The 21,064-nt window shown below is 40.5% G+C and overlaps 1 protein-coding gene across 1 annotated transcript in view; it reads left to right on the forward strand.

The window, feature by feature from the left end:
- LOC128814387 (connector enhancer of kinase suppressor of ras 2-like) overlaps nt 1-21,064 on the forward strand; it is a 169,928-nt gene that overhangs the window by 51,447 nt on the left and 97,417 nt on the right. Inside the window, exon 3 of the mRNA XM_053990187.1 lies at nt 13,388-13,551. Within this exon, the coding sequence (XP_053846162.1) occupies nt 13,388-13,551 (164 nt within the window). The remainder of the gene's footprint in view (nt 1-13,387; nt 13,552-21,064) is intronic.

The raw sequence follows: 21,064 nt of genomic DNA on the forward strand, positions 1-21,064 counted from the left end.
AATGAAAAATAATATTGTCAACATCAACATTTATTTGATGTATGAGTTTTCATATGTGCCTTGCTTTAGATAGTTCTGTTAAATTCTGAATTCATATTAGTATGGCACTAAGATAGACTTTAAAGAAAGTACTGGTTCTCATAGGGAGCAAAATTGCAAGAAAACAAAGTTCAAATTGATTAACTTCAGCATTTCTAGTAACAATAATCACATAACCATCAGTTCTGGCTTCTCACAGCAGCACTGGGAAGTGAGGACACAAATCATGGTAGGACCATCAGGGCCTGACCTCTGCTCTCCACTAATTGTGGGGATTTTTGCCCAAAGCAGGAGGAATCAGAGCAGCAAGGAGCCTCTGTGACCCTCACTAGTGCAGCCACTCAGTGCAATACAACTCTGACTTGGGAAATAATACAGATCCTGAAGCCCTCTAGAGGAAATACTAATTTTTCATTCTGTCCCTGAAAATGACTAAAGTAAGTCAAGGACATTCAAGTTTTGTAATTGACTTTTAGCGGTTTTGCAAGTACCTGTTTTTTTTTTTTTTTTTCTTTTAATTTAGAATCTGCAAATTGCTCACAGGGAGCAAACAACATGATTAGATGTGTGTTAAAGGTCATAATTTGAATTTTTCCAGTCCCATTGATATATTTTTAGGGACAAGAAACACTGAATAGTATTGTCAATTTGTCTACGTTATCAAGTTACTTAAACTACATTTGAGAATGCAACTTCTTGTTGATAAAAGGATAGCAAAGGAAAAGTCCAAATTCAGTCTTAAACAGCTGCTGTGTTTAAGATAAAATTGACAATTTTTGTTTCTGAAGTCCTTTAAATTCTTAATTACAGAGGCCATGAACTAGGGAGGGATATGATGGGAGAGATGTCTTATCTAAAGTAGGTCTCTTCAAAGCTTTTAAAAGGAGGAATCTTAATATATGTAAAATGTATGAAATAACTGAATTAATTTTCAGATTGAAGGTAATCAATAGTTTGTGCTCACTTCAGGGAAATAATGCACTTAACCTTTAATTTTTAAAAGAGACCAATTACGACTGTGCAATGTGATTAATGCAACCTGAAATGATTTCACACGAGTGAATCCATTTCCATAATTCTTTCCCTGTGCTGGTTTTGCATTTTGGACGGAGGTTGGGAATGCCTGGAGCTGGAGTTTGGGGTTTGGGGTCGTTGGTGCGTTGGGGTGTTTGGCTCCCAGATCCGCCCGGCGCCACGGTGGAAACGCACGCAATTCCAGCGGAAACTGGAGCCAGGAGTGAAATCCTCTTTTGGCATGAAACCATCCCTGCCCAGGGCTGGAGCCAGGCTGGAGGTGCCACCTCCACCTGCCCAGTCCCCTCAGCCCCGGTGTCCCCTCAGCCCCGGTGTCCCCTCAGCCCCGGTGTCCCCGGCCAGGCGGCAGCGCCAACTGCGGCTCAGCGCTCCCAAAATCCTCTCGGTGCTGGGGGGATCCTTTTGGGGTACCTAAAAAACAGAGGGCAGGCAAAATTAAGGGAATAAAAGCAGTTGTATTTATTGAAGGGCCGTCAGGTACATTTGGGGCAGATGAAGCTCCCCAGGGGCTGCACCCAAAATGGATCACGGGTCGCGGCTTTTCACGCTTTTATAAGTTTGGGCCATTTGCATATTGGGGTTCATCTTCCAATTACAGCTTCAGCTAATGAAGGCATTTACCCCAAGTTTGCTCCCCCTCAACTCACTTTGGTTTTCATCTCTCAGGGCCCGAGGCAATGAGGTGTCCTTGATTGCCAGGCCTGGAGAGGAATTGTTGTGTCTGCCCAGAACGGGAAAGCAGCAGCTCACACTGTGTATGGAGGTTATTCACTAAAGAATTACAGAATTACAAATGTATGAAAAATATAAGAGCTAAAATCTGAGGGCATCAGGAACAGCTGGATTTGTGGGATCAGACCCCAGCTCCATCTGCTCTTTGCTGCTCTTTGGGTGGGATCCAGCCCTGGGCAGTGCAGAGAGCCCCGGGGAGGGGCTCACCCAGAGCTGCTCTGGGTGCAGATGTGGGATGGAACCCTTGGTTATAAATGGCAACACTTCCTTTATAAATTATAGCCATCACAACCCTCATGGAAGAACTTTTCAAGGGTTTTTTTTCAAGTTTTATTTTTGCTTTTCCTAATATTTAAATGTTGGATAGAAAACCTCGTGGATCCTGGATGCACTGAGTGTTTCCATATGTGCTGAGAGTGATTGAAGCAGCCAGATTTACATTTTAATTTACCAAGTGGTGTTCCAGGAAGAAGAAATTGCAGCAATAGGTGGCACAATGCATTTTAATGGAGAAATTAATAACATCCGAATTTCTTAGGTTGAGGTTTTCTTTGTTTCGTGTGATATTTCTAAAAGTTCAGGAAAATGGCAACTTAGAAAAAGCTAATCATGCAACGATTTCAAGAAAAAAATGTTTCATAAATATGGAAGTCATGTGTTTGACCTTTTTAGACTACCTCAATCTTGGTTTTCCTGCCTATTTCTCATCACAGCTCTTTTATACAGGAACCTGTCGTTTGTACACTCACCTTTCCCAGTAACTCATTGTTTGTGTGTTACAATTTGCTTGATCCTATTAGAGCAAACTACTTGCTCAGTGAGCTTAAGGAGCCAGCTCACCTCTCCTGTCCTTCATGTTCTGTTCTCTGGCTCATATGAAAAGTAAACCAGAGGAGAATTTCATTTTTTGAGGCTTTGCTGGGAATGGCTGTGAGGGAAGTGCAAAAGAAGCCATGGGGAATGTCCCTAGAAACATTATTTCATATTGTGCTACTTTTGCTGACACAGAATTGATTTATCCTGCTCAATAGAGTATTTTTACAGTTATTGCATTTACCTTTTCACCACAGCTCTATTTAGAGGGTTTATGGACAGCACACACACTGAAATGTTACTATTGGGTTTCTCTTACTCCTTGTCTGATGACTTGAAAGAAAAGCTTTAACTGTTTACCTGTGCAGAGCATAAAAATAACCAGGAATGGTAGTTGGGAACTCTGCAGTTCTTCCAGCCTGGTGCTTCCTTGTCAGAGAGAGTGAAATTCAAGCACTAGGTCTGCCTTATGTCATTTTTTTGCATGCTGCCATGTCAAAGATTTAATCATCTTAGGCATTTTAAAAAGTCTTATTTCAAACATATGAGTGAGTGACATCCTATGGCCTTGCAATGTTGTGTAATCACTTGATTTTTACTTTTTTTGTACTGAATTATTGCTTTGCTGGATGGATTTTTCTTATATGTCGAGTTGTAATCATATTTTATTCATGGGCTTTAGGCTGTATAGTTCTTTAGATATGATAAGATTCTTGCTTGTTTCATGTTACTTCACAAAACTATTTAATCTTGGATAAACTATGCCCAGATCAAATAGCAAAACATTTGGAATTCAGAATTAAAACACAAAATAGTAGTGATTTAAGATGTAGCAATATTTTTCATCATGTAGCTGAAGCCAGAGACTTAATCTATCTTCATCTGGCACTGTATGCAAAGTGGTAGTGAATAAACATTTCTAGCTCTCATTTTGTTCAGTAACAACCATAATAAATTTGTCTGGTATCGACATGGAACAGAAACATGGAATAAAAATGAGGAAATGTAAGGAAAGGGAAAAGCTTCTTCATGAGGATTTACAGGCTGATGAGTCTTTCCTCTGTGAATTCTTTACATTTGCCTGCTTTTGTTAGTTTAGTACATTTCCTATTGATAAAAATATGGATTCCTAGTTTGGGAATTGCCTTAATTGACAATTCCTGCCAACGACCTGACTTTTAACTGAGCTCCCCACTGATTGCTAGAGCTAATTCCTCCAAACTGCTGAAGGAAAGAGCCTCATTTAAGATCATTCAGATTTACAGAGTCAACAGGATGACATAAACAAGAGCTGCAGTGCTGTGTGTGGCATCCTTGGGAAAAAAGGAACAGGAGAGATGTGGGTGAAACCTCAGCTGATCCACAGCCTTTGCTGAGTAGGTGCCAGCAGAAGCCATCACCAAAGCTTCTGAATATCCCTGAGAAAAGATCAAATGCTCCCCCCTTTCTTCACTTCTTGCAGCAATCTGATTTTTGGCTTGTCTGTGAAGAGCTGTGCGAGGAATTGCCAAGGCCACCTTCTACTTAGGGAATTTGCGTCTTGCAGGTGTCTAAACTCTGACTCATGAATTAGGTCATGGACTCATGGCTGCTGAAGAAATTGGGTTGAGCAGAAATCTGATTTGTTTGGGCTTTTCACTCCAAACGCCTATGCTGGATTTGGCTGTTCTTTTGATATCTGGGATTTTTAGTAAAATGTGTCAGTGAAGGCAAACCAAGAATTAATGTATTTTGGCACTGAAACATCTGTAGCACTTTTTGTTTGATTCTTCCTCTGTCAGCTCTTTACCCCCCTCAGCTTTGCAAGCCTTGCACTTGTGGGGGGAGGATGTGACCCGGGGATTCTGCCTGTCCCACAAGAGTTTGGTTGATTGAGAACATTCTGCAGCTGTAGCTCAGAAAATTTCAGTTTCTTAGACATATTCTGGCTGGGAAGTCACTGTTCTGAGGCCCCTGTGACACTGTGCCTGGATGGGGTTTGATATGATGATGAACTGAATTTAATGTGCAGCCCTGTTGCAAAGTGATCAGAGATACTTTTAGGGCAGGACTCGTTTCACAGAACTTTAAATATCTGTCTTGCTATTACATGAATTTTGTCTGACAGGTTGCCTCCTCTCTATTGATTAGCTCAGACAGGCTCGTTATCTCACTCTTCAGTAATTTTTTTCTTCACGTTTAAGACAGGGACAAATGGGGCATATCCCTGTAGTGCTTGTACAAGAACTTCCTTGGCGTGAGGGTTTTGTTTGATTTTGTGTGGTACCAAAGTCTTTTTTTGAACGTCAATCTTTGATTAAGAACTTTCCTGTGCACAGTACAAGATGGATAAATCCTCAGAAGTGTGGAGGAAGGAGCTTTCAGTTATATTTATTCTTGTACTTTTGCTTTTAAGATCAGTGCTTGTAGATGAGACATGGTTAATGCTGCTCCTTCCTTATTAGACTTGTTAACCTTTCTAAAGTGGAAACTGTCTGAAATAAACTCACCTCAATGTGTTCAGGCTCTAGTGAAGGAAATACTGATTCCCTAACGTTTTACTCTCTGCCTAAGAATTGTTCCTTTGTCCTGGTGGTTTTGGGGTTTTTGTTTGGTTTTGTTACAGTGAGAGGTTTTTCCCCTCTGTTGTCTTTGGCAGCAAGTTAAGGGTTACAGCAAAAACACTCTCTGGGAAGCAGAGAACTGGAAAAGTCTCCCCTGTCCCTGCCCTCCAACCCAGGCAGAGGAGAACACAACCTTTGGCACTTGCTGCAACAAGGAGGAACGTGAACCCTGATCACATCAATTCTCCACTTCTAGGCAATGCAATCCCTCCTGTGCAAAGGGTGGATGTTATTTTCTTGGCTTTTTTTCTCAGCATTCTTACTGATCCCAGAGATGTTTGTTATCACCTGAATTATTCCGACACAGAGATCTTTTGTGACTGCACAAAGAGATTTAAGAATTTAATTGTGCTAATTCTGCATTTTGGTTTGAGAATAAATCATGAAGGTTCTTCTAGATGGATTCACAGGTCCAAAAATATGTTGTATTGTCTTTTTAGTCTTTTAGGTTCTAAAAGTTTTGTTAAATTTTGACATGAATTCCAGGATGTCTGTGCTGGAACCAACACTCCTGTCAGGACAGGCTCCCATCAAACACTGTCTCAAAAAAACAAAGCAGTGTTTGCATAGTCCAGGGCAGGAAATAGAAGCACTTGCCTTGCACTGGGCCAAAGCATTTCTCTTTTAAAATAAATGTAACAAATTCAGAGTCCCATGTCCTCGGCACAGTCACTCTGAAATGTAGAATAATTTCATTAATTACACAGGAGATCTGAACCTGGAGGCTTTGGAGGCTCGTGAGCACTTCCAGGTCATCCCTCAGCCATGCTGCTTCAGGAATGACTGGGGGCTGTGGTTATATCTTCATCAAGGAGAAAATTAATGAGGCTAAGGAAAGATGTAGATTTTCATTAGCACACAGAGCTAATTAAGATGCTTCTGGGTTTTGTCACTTTTATGGGAAGTTGGTCAGTAACAGCATCAGTGACATATCTCGAGGTTAAGTTGTTGGGAAATGTGGCAGCAAGGAGCACACACTTGGGCCTGAAAATGTGATCCATTCTCTCTGCATGACACTTCTCTTCCAAAAACCTCTTTGTGGTCAGGTCTAGTTCCAGCAAGCTTCCTGAAAATTCTGTTTATTACTTCCGTGGTAATCCCACAGCTCCACGACACCTGTCAAGTGTTGAGGACAAAGTTAGAATGGCTTCACTTCCTATTATTCATTCATAGGTAATGAAGGCAGAGCTATATAAAGTCATTTACTTCATATATATGAATGTCAGTTTAAGGGTGATGGCAGAGCATTAAATCAAATTTTATTAGTTCAGCAGTTTGTTCGTTTGCTATTAATATTGCTTGTCATCTCCCCTTACAGAACCTTCTCAGCTGCTGTGAACTCTTAAAATATTGATCATTTGAGCCCAGCTTTTGTCTCGATAACACAGTTGTCTTGGAAAACTGCTGCTGGAAAGATCTGGGACTTCTAGGCACTGAGATTATGGGAAAGTCCCTTGCTTTAGCCGTACTAAAAATAAAATAATGAAGTTACAGGGTGAAGTAGCATCCCCACTGGTTTTTCTTACGGGGTAGAATTTGGGAGGCTGCTCTGTGTCTCAGACATGCACTGTGGTGAGGGGACAGTGATGTTTGTCCTGATTTGGAGGAGGACACTTTGGAGGGGAATAACAAAGGCACTTAGGAACTTGTGTGGATTTTTCTGTTCCCTGAGGAGTTTGTCCTTTGTGAGTGGAATCTGTGAGTGAAGCTCTGACCTGGTCTGGGGAGAGCAGAGGAGCAAGGTTGGAAGTTTCCAGTTCGTGCTCTCCCAGATCTGCTTCTCTGCTGGTTACAGAGGAGGCAGAGCTGAAAAGCTCTTATTTTTCACACATGGAAAATAAAAGAAGAGAGGCAGCGTGGAAGGAGAAAAAATGGGATATGGGGAAATGGGTGCTGGCAGTGAAAGAAGGAAGTTGAAGATATATACAGGGTGTTTTTAGGGGAAGAATCCCCAGAATTTTGTGCTAAGAGGGAGAGAGAGTTCTTGTGGCTGGCACAGTTGAGCCAGGGACAGCTGCAGGATGAGGATGGGGAGGATGAGGAGCAGGAATGAAGGGCCAGAAATGCAGAACTGCTCCAGCTGTCGAGAGCCCAGCTGGATCTTGGAGCTGAGAGTGTCTGCAGAGGGCTTGGACAGGGCAGATCCTGGTGCTCCTGTGGCTCCTGGCACCCTCAGGAGAGAAGAATGGAGCAAGGGGAGCACCTCATGGACTGCCCAGCCTGGAGCAGTGGCCTGACACCAGTGGAAGAGTTTATTCCCAGTGCAGTTCCACCCATGCTGCAGCCTGGAATGGAAACCAACATTTTTGGTGTCATTTGGTGCCTGGGAAGCATTAATTCAGAGTGCTCATCCCGCCCCAGTTCCTGTTCATGCAGATGAGGATCTGTAAATTCAAGCAGCACAAGTCTGCCTGTATTTGCATCTAAAACATCCATCTGTATCCCTGTGAATATCGGAGTGACGCAGAGGAAACTCAGCCGGGAAGCAGCATTTAAACACATTCTACGTGCACAGTCAAGCATTCAAAGGTCAGATAAAGCCAGAATTGAGGCATTCTTTTTTTTCAGAACAATTGGATTTTTTTTTTTCCTTTTCTGTGCTGTTGAATTTCTGCTTTATCTTGTGATTTTAAATGTACTTTTTTTGGGTGAAATTCTGTAATCTAGCCACTATATTTCTCTAGGTCAGGTTAGTGACTTGTAGGTTTAAAGATGCAAAATACTGCAATCCTTAAATTTCAAATATACTCTGAAGTTTAGGAAAGTTGAGGCCTGAAATATGCCAAGCTTGGTGTTTTACAGTGTTTTCAAACACGTTCCATCTGTCTTTTTCTGAATTGTGGTAGTATGAAGATCCTTTTCTCTTGACGCTCTAAATAGTTTTGATTTTTCCTCCTGAAGAGCTTAAGAGCAAATATCTGGTATTTGAAAGTCAGCTTAGTGTGAACATGGCCCTGAAGATTATGCCTTTTCTTTATTTGGACTGAATAGTTCTTAAAAAGCTTTTGAACGTCACTGGCAAAGCCACCCACCTGATGGACAAACAAGGATGATTTTCCTTGTTACAAGTTACGTAAGAATTGGAAAGGCTCCACTGTGCCTGAGCCCAGGGTGATAAATCAAAAGGGCTGTGATCAAGAACACGGCTGAACTGATGTGTGTATTCAATAAAATTGCATTTAGGAAAAGGCATGAATTCTCTCCACTCTCTCAGTCAGCCAGCCAGTCAATTCCTTCCAGATCTTTCGAGCTAGCTGCTAAATATTGCTTTATATGGAAAATATCCCTTATTCTTAAAAAAAAACAAAACAAAAAAAAACCAAAAAAAAACAAACCAACAAACCCAACTTTTTCTTTTCTTTCTGTAAAAATTACACTTGGACTGAGCCAGTGCTGGATGTATTTAAGCAGATCTGTATATATAAAGTGAAGGTTGTGACAGGAGCAGAAGTTCATGCTGCCTTCCCCAGTTAATCAGAGAATTTCCAGCACAGTAGTGAGAGATTTTACATTTCCTATGAGTGAAGAGCTGATTTTCTAGACTTGCAAGACCAGAAACAATAACACAACGTTAGAAAACTGGTATGTGTCCCTGTTTCACTTTGATCTGCTAGTTTTTCACAAGTCACCATTCTGCAAGAGCAGAGATAGTGTTGTTTTCCAGCTTTTAATAGTCAAATAAGGCACATTAATAGGTTATTAATTTGTCTTGGCAGGCCAAAGTGTAATTCTTCTGAGCAAACAGATCATCCTGTCAAATTTAAGCTTTTGTCCTTTGGATCCACAGACACTTCTACCTCAGATTCTTTATGATATTGATTCTATATAATATTCTGATTATATACTATATTTATTCATAGGCCTTTGTGCAACAGGGAGTTCAGTGTCATGCTGTGTGCTTTTAATTTCTAGACGTGGCTTTAATCAGGAGAACCAGTGAATACTTTGCCAGACCCTCCATCAGAGAGAGGATCTCACCCCTCTTGCAGCAGTGCAGAAGCCAGGAGTGCTCAATGCATTCCCACCGAGCTGATTTCCCTCTTTTTCACCCTAAAACCTAAAAGCAGCACTGCATTTTCCTACCAGAGGGGCTGGCTTTGCATCCCCCCGTGTGGCAGGGAGTGCCCCTGTGGGAGCTGCTGTGTCTGTGCCAGGCAGAGCTGGCAGGACCTGCCCTGCCCTGCCCCTGACCCCTCCTTTCACAGCCAGCCTTTGCTGCTCCAGCCAGCTGCTGCTTTTTCCCCTGGGAATTCGCGTGGAGCAGCAACAAGCTCATCGTTTTGGCAGGAATTTTTTAGGAGAGGTTAAAAAACCAGCGTAGTTTTCAGTGAGTTGCAAAAATCTGATAAAATGTAGGAAAAAGGAGAAGCGAGTAAGTGATGGAGAGATCTATGAAAAATTTGGAATTCTTTCTGGGATGGATCACACCTGACAGAGTTATTGCTCCTGCAGCTCTCCTGTGAGAGCTGTCCTGGCTGCACCATTCCTGCATACAAGGCAACAACTTGGGCTTTCCCTTCATTCATTTTAAAGTCATTTTTTCAATAATGGTAATATTTTCAATATTTCTGTCCAACAGTAGATGGGAAGGGACAGATGTTTACATAACATGGCAACAATGTTTGTGCTTTTAATGGAAACCAAACCTGCCATTTGTTGACACGGATGGGAAGATTCATTTTAATCTCAGTGAACTTTATTGCTCACAATATGTGGCATCTCTTCTGTAATGTTTACTCTGAATTACTGTCTAAATCAGATTTAAAGATATTTTTAACGCTTTGCTTTGTTTTCTTTTTCAATTATTCCTTTTTTCTTAATTATGCATTTCTAAAAATAAACATTTTCCAGCTGACTGGCTCTTCTTTTCCTGCCCTTTCTCCCTAACCATTTTCTATTTTCTACCTCCTTTTTATTCATGTTTCCTTGATTTTGACTTTAGATGATCTATTTGCAAAATAACAGTTTGCAGTCAACATATCAGAGTTGCTTCCTTTTCCCCTGCTCTCTGAATGTGGAGATAAAGTTTTCCTAGTCCATATGGATTCAATATGATTTTTTTTTTAACTTAAAAATGGAAAGAGAGACTATGGAATCATAGAATTTTTTAGGTTGGAAAAGACCTTTGAGATCATGGCCTCCCACCATACAGCAGGAAAATGTCAGAGTTTTCAGGTGGATGTGGTTTATGGGATGTTTTCCCTGATTTCCTTCTACGAGGCCATTTTCTGAGCACCAGGGCTTATACAGCTTTTGATGCAACGTTCAGCCAGAGCTGCTTCCCAGCTGACTCAGTCAGCACTTGGGCTGATGGATAACTCCTTTTTTCTTGTCCTCTCAAATAACACTGAGAGATTAGTAAACGTCTTCAACCTCCATTGATTTTCTGTTAAAGTGAGTTAACTCCTTGAGCCCATCTGGGTCAGAGAAATAAAAATTCTCCAACTCCCAACTGTAGTTTTCTCATCATGGGCGTTAAGCCTTGGCTTTAAAGCAAAACATCCATGTTTAAACAATTTTTCTTCAATCATTTCATTGCACTCTGAAGGAGATGTTGGTTAGTTACAAAATGCAGGCAAATAAATAAGAATGTGCAGCAAGAGAGCTGCAAATTTCTGTGTTTCTTGCCTGACACTGATGTTGTGTGTCTTGGGACCAGTGGGTTAATTTTATTTACCAACATCTAAGCAGAGCTAAAGCCCCTTCTTTCTTCAGTTATGAATCTGAACTGCTTTAATACTTTAATGCTTTAATACTTATCTGTAAACAGAAATGATGCATAAAGAGCACTAATGAGACCTGAGAAGTTTGAGGAAATAAATATTTCATTTGGTTTGGGTGAGTCAACGTGAGCTCGTTCTGTACCCCTTCTAATTTCATCTGGGATATTTTCATGTAAAAACAACTGGAGCCCTGACAATAAAGATTTTCCTGATGCTGAATTCCTGCTTTGGAATGTTTCACATTTCAGTACCTGGCTGCCAGAGAGACAGAAAAGCAGAGAGCAATGGGCAAACCTCTCTTTTTCGGTGTGTATTTATTAAGTGCTGTCATTCTGTGAGACAGCCTGGCCCTTTAATGATATATTTCTATATTCTCTTGTCAACTGCCACACTGTTTGCACCAGTAAGTAAATGCCTTGTAAAGGTGCCCTGGGGAGCTATTACAGAGCAGCACAAATAATACAAATTTGATATTTTGCTCTGCTGTCATACATTCTCCCTGGCACAAAGGCAAGTTTAATGCATCTGACTGCACACTTCTCACAGCATGGCACACTCACTTGGGTTTTCCTAAATCTCTCTTAATGCTGCAAATGCTTGTTGGGGCCACTGATCCTAAATGTTTTAATTAATTTGCTTTTGTTGAAAATGGTTTAATATCTAGTAGCAGTTTTGTGACTTTTTTCCTGAGTTTTAGGCCAATGTCCGCTAAAAGCAAATCTGGGAGGTGTGGGGTTTGGAATTTTTGCTCTAAAATGGTTTTAAGAATTGTCCTTGAGAAAGAGGGAACAGAAATGTGCAACAGCTTGGAGTTGAAAATGTTAAATAATAAATGGAGAATTTGCAGCGACTCAGCCAATTGAACTGAACTACACTTATGTAAAATCATTCATGAGAGCATTAAAAATAATGAACAGATGCAGAGAAGTTGTTGCCTATTTGCAAACCATTCTAGAATAGAGAAAAGGTTTAGATATTAGTTACAGACTGCTGATTTGAGCTTTAAAAATCTCCCAGACTACCTCATACTTCTGAATTACACCATAAAAAATGACATTTTTATCACTGTACTAGCTTTGCATGGGACATAGGTGTAAGTGAATAGAAAGCTGTGCACCTGACTTGGTAAATGAGCTTTATCTATAACATAACTTAGGAGTATCAGTTTACAGAGCACATAATTGGATCGTGTTGAAAGAAGAGTTAATTAAATGAAACTGCAATGTTGTATTTACCGAGTGAGGACAAACACTTTGGATTGTTCCATTCCATTGTCATCACAGTCCTTTTGTCCCAGCTGAGCTGTGTTAATTGGGGTGTAAAGTGGGGACACCCAGCACACCCATACGAGGTGTCAGAACTCTTTTTCACAGATGCTCTGCAGATGTGATGTCTATTCCTTGGCTGTGTGCAGAAATTGCATTTCAAAGCTCTGTCATAAATGCCCAACTTGGTCAATTCTGTGATGTCTGGATCTCTGTAATTTTATGGATTTTGGATTTACCTGCATCACTGCAGGGCAAATAACTCAGATTCAGTATTTTACTTTCCTTGGTAGATGAAATTATTGAAGGTGCTTTTTGTAGGTCTCTAGAAAATCATGTGCACATCAGGTTTCTTTTGAATGTGACAGTCTTGAGGGACCTCTGAGAGACCTCATGTAGCTTTCAGCAGTAGATCCCTGTGTTCAACTCATTGTTCTGGCTGGAAATTCAAGGCTTGTGTGGTTCAGAAACAGATTTGGAGGAAGAAAAAAAGTCTTTCAGCATCAATCAGTTTCTTCTCTGGTCTGAGAAACAAAAATAATCTGTTATTCTCACCCTATCAAGTTTCAGGGGGAAATGGAACAATTCCTTGTGCAGGGGTAAAATTGTATTCTTAGTTGGAGGTGTAACAAAACCATTTTTGTGTTGTTTGGATTCAGAAATCTGGATAATCTGGGGTGAGACTTGGCAGTGGGTGTAGCAGAGTTAGTGTGGGTGGGTACTGAGCCTGAGAAACTCTTCCTGATCAGGGACAGACAAACTCTATGACCTTGAAGAGTCCAGGAAGAGTTACAGGAAGAATTTGTTCCTAATCATAAGATAAACTTATATTTAGATCTTTGTGACATCATGAGGAAAAGGTTTTTTATAATGTCACTCTCTGTGCTGCTTTGTCCTTCCCTTGTCTCCATGAAGGTTTTGAATTACTTTAAAAAAAAAACTATTAAAATGTTTAAGAATGTTGAAAATAACACCAGTAATATAAAATTTTCTCTTCAGCAGCATGTGCTGGGTCATGTAAGTTAAATTATAATTTGCATTGCACGCTTTCCATAACAGCCCCAAACAAGGAAGCGTGCTTGCATTCCCAAGAAATTCCTGTATTTCTGAGCTACAGAACTGTTTCACTGGGTTTTTCTCCTCTCTCTGAATCTGTGCTCTTGGCTTTTCTAACCAGGCCTCGATGATTGCCTCCAACAATACATCAAAAACTTTGAGAGAGAGAAGATCAATGGGGAGCAGCTGCTGCACATCACTCACCAGGAGCTGGAGGAGCTGGGGGTGACTCGCATTGGCCACCAGGAGCTGATCCTGGAAGCAGTTGATCTGCTCTGTGCGTTGGTAAGTGATTCCTCGCATCACTCACCTTGGGCAGCTGCGTTTGCAAATTTACAAACCAGACTAAAAATAATGTAGAGATTCCTCTACGGCCACACGCTCAAACAGCCTTTGCTTCAGTAAAGGACAGACATGTCCTGGCTTCTCTCAGCTGCACAGAAATGATATTTATCTGTTTAATGATTATGTCTGATGGTCTTTGATTGCTTTTCCTCTGACTTTCTTGGTCCTGCATTCAAATGCTGCTGACTATCACTCCTGGCATCCATATGGTCCTGTAATTATGTGCCATATGCCCTCGTATTTCACTGACATTTGCCACACTGCACTGAACCAAGTAGACCTGAGTGGTTTAACCATGCCAGCGTTCAGAGGGATGGTAGTACACAGCCAGAAGGTAATGCTAATTAGACTGGAAGATGGTTTAAAATGAGCTTTAAGATGAGACTGGAGTGGTAAAATTGACTTTATCTAAACTACAGACACGTGTGTTGACTAAAAGTTGGGTTTGGGTTTTTCAGCAAGCTGCAAGCATTTGGAAGGACATTATTTGTTCATATTATTAATTACAAGGTTACTAATTTGCTTAACCTCTTAACAAAGTATTTGATATCAACAAATTCTTTTTTCCTCTGCTATTTTATTCCTACCAGCTAATAAAATATGATGTATTAACTTAATCCTAAAGACAAAATAACTTCTGTTCATGTAAGTGGACAGGTGAAAGAATATTGAAAATATTAAAACACAAAACAGTAAAATTACATAGGTAAATTACACGTGACAATCATAGTATTTTACTTCTTTATCAGGAGTTCTGCTTTTGAATAACTGGTTTATCCTGGGAATTCAATAAAGAGAAATTGTTTCCAAGAGGGAAACTGGCACTTAGAAGTAGGATAGAAAAAAATTGAGGTAAAATGCACTTGGTCTGGGGAAAAAAAGCCCCCATTTTTAAGTACCTCTTATTATTCATCTTCTTTCCTGTACCTCAAATGACAAAATACCCTCGGTGTGCCTTAGACCTGCCCCTCCACATGAATCAGCTTTGTCAGAGCAGGGAAACGCTGCTTTAGGGGCAGGTGTGTGCTGCAGAGCCCCACAGCCAGGGCCTTTTGGGAGCACCTGAGCCCAGCCTCGGGGTTTCTCCCTGGACACCTGGTGTCCCACAGCCCAGGAGCCAGCACAGCCCCGTGTCACGCTGTGTCACCGAGCAGAGCCCGCTGTGCCCGGACACTCCTCGGGCGCAGCAGCCCCCTCTGGGAAAACATCTCCTTCGGTCAAGTGTGTCCCCGAGGAGGACCCTGCTGACTCTTTTATTGTGATTTTTTTTTTTTTTCTTTTTTAAGCACAGAAAATGTACCTCTGGCTGCTGGTCAATGGCGCAGCTCTCGCTGGGCTGTCTCATGACCTTACTTTTCCTTTTCAGGCAGGATGGGGATTTTCCAGCTCCTGGTATCATTTATTTTGCCTCCTGCCTTTCTGCCCTTTCTCTTCCTTTCTCACTCTGACTCTAAAATGCCTTTTTCTTTTTTTTTTTCCTGCTTCTAAATGTTTCTCTCCCTGCCTGTTCCGTGTGCTTTTCTGCTGCCTGCAGCTCTGCTCCTGGGGGTGTTCTCCTGCCTCTGACATTTCTCCTTGGCTCTCTGTACATCATCCTCTTCAATTCTTGCAGGATCACAGAAAAGTTTTACCAGACTCAGTATAAAATCTATTTTAAATCTGTACTCATTTATTAGTATTTGGATCCATGTAATCAAAAAGCATTATTAAGAATCTCGTTTTAATTATTTTAAATAATGGCAATAATTGAATGAGAGGAGAGCTGATGCTGCCTTTATGAGATGAAATACATTTCTAAAATATCACTATTGTATTCTTATTCTGTGCTAACTCTTGAAAAATTAATAGATTGTTGCACTAATGTCTGACTGTTGCCAAGTGACCAGAAAAATTGTGACTTGGAATTGCTCACTGATATGGATTTTTAGAACAGCTAGTCCAAAAACCTGAGGAAATGTCTTATTTTCAATGTAGTTTTTAAAGTGACTATTGAGTATCTCTATTTTGTTTATGCCACTTAACAGGAGTTAACATATAGGAAATTATTGAAATCAGAATATCTTAAGGAACATATAATTTTGCCCCTGATTCCCTGAACTGCATTACAAGCAAATTTCATACAGTTTATGGGCAGGTAAAACAGAGCCCCAGGCAGTCAGGAATCAGTACTCCAATGCCCTGTGTGTGTGTTGGAAATATGGACAGGGTGCAGAGCACAAGCTCTGTTTGTACATTCATAAATACAAATACTTGAATTTTATATTCAACATTTTTAATGGAAAAAAAAAAAAAACAGACTGGGGAAACACCAATTCGAATAATCTGGTCTTAAAATGCCACCTGTGGAGGGGAGGTACCATCAGCACTTTGCTCTGTCCCTCCCTCTGTTCATCCTGGTGTGTTCCCAGTCAATGAACATTGGTTTTTTTCTGTGCATGGATTTCTGGATTGATTTCTGGCTGGCAGTGGGCAGTGCCCGAGTTCATGACCCATTTCTCCCTGGCAGCCTCAGCAGGATCTGCAGTCCACCCCTGCAGGGTGGGCTGTGCAAGGCTGGGAGCAGGAGAAATCTTTCCTGGAGAAACCTCCCAGGGAAGCTCAGGGGTGGTCAGGAGCTCACACTGGGCAGGGATTTTCCTGCAGAACAGCTCTGCTGCTCCAGGAAACCTGGGGAAATGTCACTGCCTGAGCTCCAGCCCTCGGGGCACGCTGGAATGTGCCTTTCCTGAGGGTCTGAGGGCCACTGCTTTTGTGGGATGGGCACTGGGGTTTTGGTGGGGTTTTGGTGGGGTTACACCAAGAATGGTGCCTTGACTGCTCTTCCAGGGATGTAAGAACTGGAGAACCCCCCCAGAACCAAATGCTGACCTGTAAAGAAGGTTCTAATTCAAGAAGAAACTAAAACTAAAGGAGGACACTCCTGGTTTTTATTCCCATTCCCAAACCACCTATTAGCCAGATTCCAAATGCAAATTATTAAAGGCAGGGAGGGTTTGTTATGTTGTGCGTCAGCCCTTGACATGATTTTTATATCCACTTTTCTTTTGAAAGCAAGCTGAATTCAGGTAGGAAATTCATATGAGAATCCTGGTTAAAAAAGAGTCCACACTGGAAGATGACTTGCAGTGTGAAAGAAAAAAATATAAGAAATGTGAAAAGGGAAAAATAAGAGTATTCAATACTCCCATGCAATATGGTGATATAAAAGTGTATGTATTTTACCTGAAACTTAAATAATTTCAAATGTTAAAATAATCTCCTTTATGAAAGAGTAAAATCAGAGTGCAAAAGGTGAGAGGAACTTTCTCTGTAGGAAAGAAAGTCCAGGCACAGTCTGGGGCTTGCTGAGGGGTGAATTCGTGTGCTATGAAATGCAGAGTCACAGGTGAGCTTTACTTTCAGCTTCAGTTCTTTGACCATTCTGGAAAGTCATTTTTGAGTTGTGCTTTAATTATGAAGAAAATTGGGAATGATGGCTGTGGGGAAAAAATCCAATCTGGAGCATCAAAGTCCTTTCTTGTTAGGGTGGTCAGAAACTGCTCTGCAATTATTTATTTGAAGTGACCTAAATAACATTTAGGGACTAAAAATTGTGGGCCACTTGGATTTGGACTGTAACTTTATTGAAGTTGAAATATTAATTGGGATATCTATTGGAGGACTTGTTGCAGAGAGGCTGAATCTGCAGAAGTAGCAGGGTCTGGGGAAAAGAACTTTTTGATAGAGAGTAAAGTATACTGGAAGCAGAAAAAGGAATATTTTTGAGGTCAACATGGATTGCTGTTCAAATCTGCAAGTAAATTTTAATTGAATTAAGACAGTATTGGAGTCAGTATATTGTTAAAGCCTGCACGAATTAAAATATAAACAGGGAAGAAAGACTGATAACGAAAGGATGAAAAATGAATGGGAAATGAAAAGAATGCTCTGATAGAGATTGTATCTCAAGTAATTAAAAGTACTGTTAATTCACAGGCATTCAACTTGTGAAATAAGGCCTTGTGCTGAGGAGAAATTTCAAGGAGAAATAAAGATTAGAAACTTTGTCTGCAGTTTCTGCAAAGCCACAATCCAGGCAGGGTGGGTTTTCCACCAGAAAGGCACAATAAAGTCACCATGGTCAACATGCTTTCAACAACTGCAGGAATTTAATTTATTTTTATATTTAGTTGGGTTTTTTGGTTTTTTTTTAATAATGTATGGGACACAGCTACCAAACAAATTTTTTTCCCCTATCACTTTTCTAACATATTTCTTTATTCGGCATTTCCCTAAGAAAATTACAACAGCAGTAGGAATCTGTTGGTCAGGTGGAAAGCAGTTTGCAGTGATTTATTTTGAAGCACACCATGGTGAAGACTTCCATGGCTGCCTCTGTATTGATAGCATTGTTCTTCTGAATTAAAATTATCAAGTTTTTCCTAAATTAATACCATTTTAATGGCCACACCTACAATGATCTCTCTTGAGATCCTTTTAATTTTTCATTCTGCTAATGCACTTTTTGATTTGTCAGTTTTGCAAGTACTTTAGGAAATATTTTTTCTTACTTTACCTGATTTGTGAACAAGTTTCACTTTTGTCATTCTATGCATCAAATATTTCTTTTCCACCCATGTTTCAGGGGTTATTCAAAGGTTATTATTCTAGACTAAAATCTTCATTTTATATATATATTGATGCTTGAGTAGGTGGAAATAAATCTCCTTTCTTTGGACTGGAATGCCATCCCTCCTGGTGGGAGATGAAGAGATTCCATCTCCTCAGTGGAATGAGGAACCTGGCACATACATTATTTTTGTCTCCACAAACATGTATGCATCCAGAGAGTTTTATTAATTTCAACTGGAAAAGAAGTTCAGCTTTTGGCAGTCCAGTGCTATTTATTATGCTGTGCCAAAACATTGAATTAATACTATTGAATTGAGTGGGTTAATTATTGCACATATTAGAACATGTGTATCATCTTTTGATCAGTCTAATTAGCAGCTTCATTCTTTCTTAGCCTTTCAAATCATGAAACTTGGACAAATAACTGATTTTAAGGATTGTCTGGGTTTGGGTTTGTTTTTTTTTTTTCTTTTAAAAGTCTGTTGACAATTTTGGCGTTTTCAGATTTCTCTTAGGATGAGGACATTGAAGGAAGATAATTAAGTTTGTACAAACAATTCAGAGCAGCCTAAAGTCCTGGGATTTTACAGGTGTGTGCTTGACTCTGTCTTACTGGGGAGAGGTAAAAATGTCATGGTTTTGCTAAGGTGTGCTGGGGAAATCTGGATGTAATTACACATTATTTGTGTCGAGTAGCCACCAAAATGAAATCCTTTCTAAAATCACCACCCTAAAGGCAGCTCTGGGAGTTGACCTAAGCAAAGAACAAAGTAGAGGGGAATTTTTCTTGATGTCTTCTCAGTGTTCTCTTCAATGACCACTGATTCCACACCAGTGGTTCCACAGTACCACACAGCAGGAATATTTTGGGTACTGCAGCAGCACCAGCAGTGCTGGTATAAAAGTGCAGCAAGCAAAATTCTCAGAGGTACCCAAGCACAGGGTTGTAACAAAAGGAATTTAGGACAAAATTGACTTTTGGATTTGGTTTTTTTTGTGTTAAATACATTAGAAACTTAGGCTTGGACTCTCTAGAGAACTTTATCCTCTCTGACTTCATCATTCCTGCAGAGCAGCCATGGCCACACAAGCTCTGATGAAGGCCCAGATCCCTCTGGTTATGGGGTGTGTGTTTATCCTGTAGCCAGACACAGATTGGAAATGGTTCTATTCAGGTGTTCCAGGGAGAACATCCCTTGCCATAATATGAGGTACATAAAGTGGAAATATGAGAAAGGAAGTTGGCTGCATTTTATTCAAATTTCAGCTCCTGCACACAGTCCAAAGGGGAATGCAGGGCAGATGGAATCCAGGAGACCACATCTAACTCCTGCCCACAAACAATGCTATTGGGTTGTCAAGCTTCAGATAAATTACTTCAAGCTATTTCTATATTCTTCCTACGGTTTTGTTTATGTTAAAAAAAAAAAAAAAAAAAACAGGAAAAATACAAATTTGCTGTGTTGACTGCTGCTAATTCCTTGAATTGCTGCACATCATTTGCCTCTGGAGCAAGACAGTGTTAACAGGCAAACAAGAGGAAAGAAACTTCTGTTTTTTCTGTCTTTTGACATAGTTGAGAGGTTTCCTCTTGTCACATAATAATTCTTTTTCACAAAATGGGGGGAAACATGTTCTATTCAAAGTGTTAAACCTGTTCCAAAGCTTGTAATTTTCCTCTGAAAATGCATCTGTTTAAGTAGCAGTGAGAATGAGGATCCTAATCCACAGCAGGCTTGGCTGGTGAATGGGCTCCTACAGGAGCTCCTGCATGCTTCTGAGAAATAAATGTACTTATTTCCATTTAGAAATGTATAAAAGAGTCCATTTATAATAATCCATTACTGTATTTCACGTTGGTTTTGTGTCTGGTAAGCTCAGTGGTATTCTGATCCTGAACCTTTCATTCCTTTTCATACTGTGAGTTCCTGTCACTCACTGGCAGTGAACAGCCCCCCAAAATAATTGCAATTAAATTGCATTGCTACTTATTAGGCCAATGCAGGAGCAGAAATTTATGCAAATGAGTAGTTAGGTAATGAGCTGGGGTTAAAAACCATGAGTGTGCAACACTGTAGGGTCAGGCATTAGGGCTGAAATTCACTTCAACTAGTGCTGGGATAATATAATAGTATTATATTATAATTTCTGTATGTTCTTCTATCCCTGGTTTAGGGCACATTAATGGAACACTCATTTCTGACATAATTTGGATTTCTCTTAAGGTTTGGAGCTGGAAGTCAGGGATTGTGTTTGTAATTTCAGCCCTTCTGGGGGGTCTGGTTTCTCCAAGGCTGATGGTAGTGATCCCAGTCACTGCTGGGGATAAAGAAATGGACATTTTCTCTGCACAGGGATAAAAGAAAAACCTTTATAGCAACACCCTGTTCCAGTTCATGGTGTTTCTGTTGACACCAGCTGCCCCAGCATGGCATGGTGCAGTGTTAAGGGACTGTTTATTGCTTCTTCTGCTTTGATTTCTCTGGGTTTCACAGGCATCCTTTCCTGCACAATAATCCAGTCTGCCAATACCTGTGGAGAGCAGAAAGCAGGAATGCCAGCTTTAATGTTTTAACCTTAATTTTAACCTAAATTGCTCTGTGTAAGCTTTTCTGTGTCCCCAATCTCAGACTAGCTAAGATTTGGATACTTGATTTGTCTGCAGCAATGCGGGGATCCCCTGTGGTCTCCCAAGGATGCTCACCCAGTCCTTGTGGAACAATTAGAGTTGACATATCCAATTAATTTATATGAATTATTGCTTTTCTAGGATCTCAATGTGAAGTGTATGGAACAGCCTTGCAGTGACACATGAACAAATTGTGCAGCAGACCATTCACAT

This window comes from Vidua macroura, chromosome 14 (genome assembly GCF_024509145.1).
Source record: "Vidua macroura isolate BioBank_ID:100142 chromosome 14, ASM2450914v1, whole genome shotgun sequence".
Taxonomy (NCBI): domain Eukaryota; kingdom Metazoa; phylum Chordata; class Aves; order Passeriformes; family Viduidae; genus Vidua; species Vidua macroura.